This window comes from Arachis hypogaea, chromosome 18, assembly GCF_003086295.3.
Source record: "Arachis hypogaea cultivar Tifrunner chromosome 18, arahy.Tifrunner.gnm2.J5K5, whole genome shotgun sequence".
Lineage (NCBI taxonomy): Eukaryota > Viridiplantae > Streptophyta > Magnoliopsida > Fabales > Fabaceae > Arachis > Arachis hypogaea.
This window is the reverse complement of record NC_092053.1, coordinates 50,338,670-50,345,490: the sequence shown is the minus strand read 5'-3', so window position 1 is coordinate 50,345,490 and position 6,821 is coordinate 50,338,670. Positions and strand designations below refer to the sequence as shown.

The following is a 6,821-nucleotide window of genomic DNA, read 5'->3' as shown; positions in this document are numbered from 1 at the left end:
AGACTATATTGAAAACTAATAAACACAGCCTTTTTGTCTCTTGGATCAAATTTTGATCTATTTGCCATGAGGGCAGAAACAAAACATAAGCACCTAAACACTTTAAGGTCATGATAATTTGGTGGATGATTGAATAAAACCTCAAATAGTATTTTAAAATTAATTACAGATGATGAAACTCTATTAAGCAAATAAACAACATGTTTAACAGCATAAGACCAAAAAGATGATGGTAAATTAGACTGAAACATAAGAGCACGATATATTCAAAATATGTTGATGCTTGCTTCTACCCTTTCATTTTATTGAGGAGTTTCAATACAACTACGTTGTTGAAGAATGTCCTTTGAAGCATAAAAATTATGTAAAATAAATTCTGGTCCATTATCAGAACAGACAACTTTGACTTTAGATTTGAATTATATTTCAACTAATGTAATAAAATTCTTTACATGATTTTACACTTCTCTTTTTTATTTTAATAAATAACCCATATAAAGCGACTAAAATCATCAACAACAGTAAAAGAATATTTATGATTATAAATAGAATTTTGTCGAAAGGAACTCCAAATATCAAAATGTAATAAATCAAAATTTGCATTAGCTTTATTAAAACTTTGAGAATATGAAACTTTTTTTTCTTAGAAAGATGATAAATGTCACAAGCCTCATCCTGATACATAAAAATAAAAGAAAAATATTTAGGTAAATGGTTGAGTCTTTGTCCAGAAAGATGCTCTAAACGAAAATATCATATATTTGAAGGTTTAATGGGTGGAGACTGGATGAAATTTGTGAAATGTATAGTGAATGAATTTTTACCAAAATTGGGTTTAAGGACATATAATTCCTCTCTTATTCTTCCCAAATCAATCGTCTCTAAATTGTTGGCTTGTGGAGTGCAACAAGAAAATAAAAAAGTGAGTATACATATGAGTGCAGAAGTAATTTTTGACATGAAGATAATATTAAAATTGAAATGAGGTAAATAAAAAACATCATAAAGAACTAAAGATGGTGAAATTGAACAATGTCGTTATAAGAAACAGTAATTTGAGAGCCGATTGGTAAATGAAAAATAATAGGAGATATTTGTGTGTAAGAATGAACCAAGACAAATTTGATGCAATGTGATCTGTGCACTAAAATCAACAATCCAAGTATTTAAAAATGAATTTCGATTTAAAAAATTATTAACAATAAAAAAAGTATTGAAAGAATAAAGATAATGAGTGGTTGGACTTGGCAAAAGTCCAAGTTGGTTTGAAGGACAAATTTCTTTATTGGAAGAGTGGTTGTTTCTGACTTTGCAATCTAAAGAATGAACTTCGGTCTTTTTCAGAAGTGTCATGCGAGAAGAGCGTTGGACTGACGAGAGGTCCAAAAGAGGCTCCTGATGAAGTTGCTGGTGCACCCTTTCTCCTTTACCAAAGATAGAGTAGGAAGGCAAGGGAACAGTGACAGCGTTAATGGAAGAATGATTATTTATTGTAGGAGGGCGTTGAAGGAATTTTAGGATATGAATTGGTTAGTTTATCTATGGATCTCCGCAAAGTTTAAAACCGAACTCTGATACCATAATAAACTTAAAGAATATACAAAGAGTACGTAAAGAGAAAGATGTGTTACGTATTTTTTTATTGAAAAAATTATAAAGATAAAACTAAATATATAAGCTGAAATTGTAACCGAATTAATTCTCTTGGATTGAATTTATGGGCCAATATACGATTTTTTTTTTGTTGTTATAGGTTAAGGTGAAAGAATAGTTTAATAATAATAAATTTAAAAATGTTATGTACACCAAAAATTAACTATTAAATAAATCATCATATATTTATATATAAATATATGTTTTATTTAATTTTTTTTTAACCTGTATTTGGAGTAAATTTTCGAACTAATAAATAAATAGAGTATATTTTGTTCACCCCCTCTACTGAAGACGGTTTCAACCTTCAAACTTTAGTGAGCTTCAATGATCATTGTTTCTTTGACATTTTTAATTGAGGAGTGATAGGACTAGTACTTTTGTTAAATTTTGGCCAACACTTAATTATCAAAAAGAAATTGAATGATTTTACACCATTAAATACAATCTCACACTATTAAAAACATCACTGATGACTAATTAATGGCTAAAAGCCACAAAATCTACTGATCCTAAACTTTCTTTTTTTATTTATTTATTTGGATTATTTCCTTGACTCAGCGCATGGTTTATTTGTTTAACGATTTGAGGATCTTACAATATTGACTTGCATTAGCAAGGTTCATGCCGGTGTGAGACTTGAGGCCCAAAATCTTTCTCACTTCTCATGTTAGTGTGAACATGTTTCATACACAGTATATGCTTCAACCTTCCCCGGTTCTTCATGCACATATAGCGTATGAAAAGAATCAAAGTCTAATTTCAGATGCAACCCATGATTTATTTCCATCAGTTAAATACTAATAGGACTTGCAAGTTCCACACGCTTGATGGCCCACAAAACAAAACATGACAATTATATTTGTAACATTTTTTTTTCTTGAACAAAAAAATATATATATTTGTGACATTTTTCACTGTACACTATACAATATGCATATTTTATACAGTGCGTTAAGGTACTTATAAAAAAGGTCATACTAGATAACTAATAATTTTATTAAACAACATGAATAATAAATTTTAAAATTAGCCCAATTCAAATAAAATATATTATATTTTTAAATTATTTATTTAAATTTTAATATTAAAATAATTATTTATACATCTAATAAATTAAACATTCAATATATCCATTGTTCACATTATTTACTTATATTTTTCCTATAAAAAATGATTAGCGCAAACTCTTGCCTAGCTATATTATCATGCAAGTGCAAGCATAAGACAAAATAAGTAATAAGATCATGGGCAGATAATCTTAAAGGCATGAAGCACGACCTTTTAGTTGACCGAAAAGATTTTGGAATAATTTTAAAGTCAGTAAATATAATTTTTTTTATAAAGTAAATTTTATTTTCGATCTTTATATTTGTTAAAAGAACAAAATACTCTTTTATAATTTAAAATTTTTTAATTGATTTTCAATTATTCGAATAATTGATCTAAGCGACCCTGATTATTAATTTAAATTGCCTCGACATATTAACAGGTCGTCATTCATAAGAATTGTTTACATTAATTACTTAAGTGATTAACCGATTAAAAGTTTTTGAATTGTAAATAGACACTTTGTCTTTTCAACAAATAGTTAAAAATAAATATGTTTTTTACTAATAATATAAAAATATTTATTTATTGATGTCAAACTCAATCTAACAGCTAATCATGAGTTTGGAATTAGAAAGCAAACCAAAATCTAAAAATAATAAAGTATAAGCGTCTATAACATTTTATAAAAATGATGTGTTTAAAAAAATATTGACCAATAATTAATATAAAATATTTTTTGTATTTATTATATGAGTTCAATTTTAATACACTGACAATGTATGTAAAACATTTACATAGTTATTTAATTATATTTATTTTTTATGATCATTTATGAAATCAACGTAAAATATAGTTATTATAATTAATATAGGGTTAAGTAATTAGATACATCATCTAATCATATTTATTTTTTTATGATTATTTATGAAATCAATGTAAAAGGTAATTATTGTAATTAATGTAGGATTAAGTAATTAGATACATTTATAAAATTATTTTACATTATCAATATATAAAAAATAAATTATTATTATATATTTATTATTAACAAAAATATTTGATAACCAAAAACATTTAGCTAAAATCAGCCAGAACTTATTTTATTTAGCATTCATTAATTACTGTAGCAATTAATGAATATTAAATAAAATAAATTATGACTTTTTTTTTTTTTCTTTAATATTACTGATTATTTAATTACTCCTAAAGTAAAATGAGATTTTCATGACTAGTCACTGCAAACATTTCTCAATCAATAATTGCATATTGCAATTCACCAATCTAAGCTCATGCAATCCAACTATAAATAGCTAAATACATGTGAGCTTTCTCCACAAAACAAGCACAAAAATCGTGTGCATTTTGCTCTAATTTTCCTTTTCTCTCAAACTTTCTTACACCCCAAAATTAAATCCTTTCATTTATAATCAAATGGCTTCATTCCAAAGCTTCAAATTTGATACCCAAATTCCATCAGAGGTCCTTATATCTCAAATCATGCAACTTCATGCAAGCATCTCCAAGCTAGAATCCCTTAGACCTTCAAAACAAGTCAATAGCCTCTTCACTGACCTAGTGAAACTATGCATCCTCCCTTCATCCATTGAAATTGAGTCTTTACCCCAAGATGTGAAGATAGCTCGCGAGAGCCTCATCGACCTTTGCGGCCGCGCCGAAGGGCTCATGGAGCTTGAGTTCTCAACTTTCATAAGCCACACACCAAACCCTATGAAAAACCTCATACTCTTCCCTTACTATGGCAACTATGTGAAGCTAGCAAACATGGAGAACAAGATCCTCAAGGATAACGGTGTGCCACATCCAAAGAAGGTAACCTTTTATATATGATGAATAAATATTTTAGTTTATTCATGTATGTATATATGTTTCAAATACTACTATTTTAGAATAACAGGATTATTTAAACATATTTTTTGTAGACACCTTAAGTATTCACATAACTTAACCATTTATTCTTATAAAAAAATTTTAATAAAACAAAATAAATAAATTTTTAATGAAAAAGATGCATAAACACCTAAAAATAATCTTTAAAAGATTTGTACAAAAAAATTTTTGCATTAAGAATAAAAATTTAATTTTGATGCTGTATAAAATACTTTTATATATAATTTAATTATATAATATTATATCATAAAAAAATTAAATTTTTATATTAATTGCATGAATAATTATTAAAAAAAATAAATGTATTTTGTATTATATAAAATATTTTTTATTATCAGTACATCAAAATTAATTTTATAAAAAAATATCATATCTAGCATAATTAGAAGAATTTAGTTTTAATTTATTGTTAGTGTAAAATAGTTTTTCACATGCATCTAACTGCGTATCGTCATATCAATAAAAATAACTAATTTTTATATTCATGGTGTGAATAGACATTTAAAAAGAATACAATTAGACGACTATGTTTTACACTGTCAATACATCAAAATTAAACTCTAATTATAAAAAAGTTTTACTATAAAATTTTGATTAAAATTGTTATAAATATTTGAATATGACAAATATAAACCCATACTTTCCAATTTTTCTGAACTATATATATATATATATATATATATTCATTTTGTACAGCATTATATTCAATATTTGTATTCGTTTTTCCGCAACATAGGTGGCCTTTGTTGGATCAGGACCAATGCCACTCACTTCCATCATAATGGCCACACACCACATGGAATCAACGCACTTCGACAACTTCGACATCGACGAGAAGGCGAACGAGGTGGCTAGGACGATTGTGGCCTCAGATTCAGGTCTTGAGAAGAGGATGAAGTTTGAAACTCATGACATCATGGATGTGAAAGAGAGGTTGAGCGAATATGATTGCTTATTCTTGGCAGCACTTGTTGGAATGTCAAGAGAAGCAAAACTGAAGATTTTGGGACATATTAGGAAGTACATGAAAGAAGGTGGTTTTTTGCTTGTGAGGAGTGCAAAGGGTGCTAGGGCTTTCTTGTACCCTATTGTTGAAGAACATGACATGGTGGATTTTGAGGTTCTTACCGTATTTCACCCCACAAATGATGTTATCAACTCGGTTGCTCTTCTTCGCAAGCCTAAAGCTTAAGCATTGTAGCCTTTAGCCAATGTCTTAAATAATGCACTGAATTACCCTTAGTATAACATGCATTATGGGTAATCCAGTAATTTGATGTTATTTAGATGCATTAAGGGTAATCTAGTAATTTGATGTTATTTAGAACAATGTCATTTAAATAAACTGAAGTGCCTTTACATATATAATACACTATTTCAATTCGGTACATCTTAACATTGTTTGAATTTAAGGTGAATGTTTTGTTGTTCCTATATATATTTCCCTTATGTACTTATATTTGTTTTGAAGTTCGTTATTATTAACTTATTATAGTGGCTACAATGATTATAGAAATTTGGCAACACTTCAAAAGTGTTACAAAAATTAGGGTAATTTTTTTTAATATTTTTACAACAATTTTATTTTTATTTTTTAGAATAAAAAAGTGTTTTTAAATATTAAAAAATATTAGAATAAAATAGTATATTTTTTGTCCTTAATATTTATGTTTTTTTTAAATACTCCTAATATTTAGTTTCATTCAATTTTGTCTCTAACGTTTTCGATCTTTCAATTTTGTCCCTGTTATTTTTTATTTGTGTCAAAACTATTCTTAAAAATTTTTAATTCCCTAACATTTTACATAGAGTTAATGTAACAACCTCGTTTTTCGAGTACGCGAGATCTTTTCTGAATACACAGATTTCTTCGGAAGATCGGTAAAGGGAGGACCTCTGTTGTATCATGCATCAAGCATCTCAATCCTCATTTTCATTACGTCATCATTAAGCAAGAACTTCTTTTGAGACAAGCTCGACAACACAATCACGATGAACCTAGTTTTTGAACCATATCGGTTAGGAGTTTCGATTCTTGTTTCTGTAAATAGTCTCAGTTTGACGAACTGGACTCGATTCATGAGAGAAGAGAGATAATAGTATAATATTATCATTATGTTATTATTAGAAGATGCTTGAATGATATTATAAGGTTACCTGGTCTGTTTTAGTTAAAAACAGGAGATCGGTTTAACCGAGTTCATAGT

The 6,821-nt window shown here is 27.5% G+C and overlaps 1 protein-coding gene across 1 annotated transcript; it reads left to right on the top strand.

The window, feature by feature from the left end:
- Positions 1-4,027: 4,027 nt before the first annotated feature.
- On the top strand, positions 4,028-5,982 carry LOC112768963 (nicotianamine synthase). The gene is made up of 2 exons (XM_025813348.3): positions 4,028-4,536; positions 5,351-5,982. The coding sequence occupies exons 1-2, from the start codon at positions 4,138-4,140 to the stop codon at positions 5,804-5,806; spliced, it is 855 nt and encodes a 284-aa protein (XP_025669133.1). The 5' UTR covers positions 4,028-4,137; the 3' UTR covers positions 5,807-5,982.
- The last annotated feature ends 839 nt before the right edge of the window (positions 5,983-6,821 follow it).

Bases quoted from the DNA above. Each gene is read 5' to 3' on its own strand.
- LOC112768963 (XM_025813348.3), top strand. From the start codon at position 4,138: ATGGCTTCATTCCAAAGCTTCAAATTTGATACCCAAATTCCATCAGAG. The intron at 4,537-5,350 runs GTAACCTTTTAT...TCCGCAACATAG, and splicing joins GTGTGCCACATCCAAAGAAG to GTGGCCTTTGTTGGATCAGG.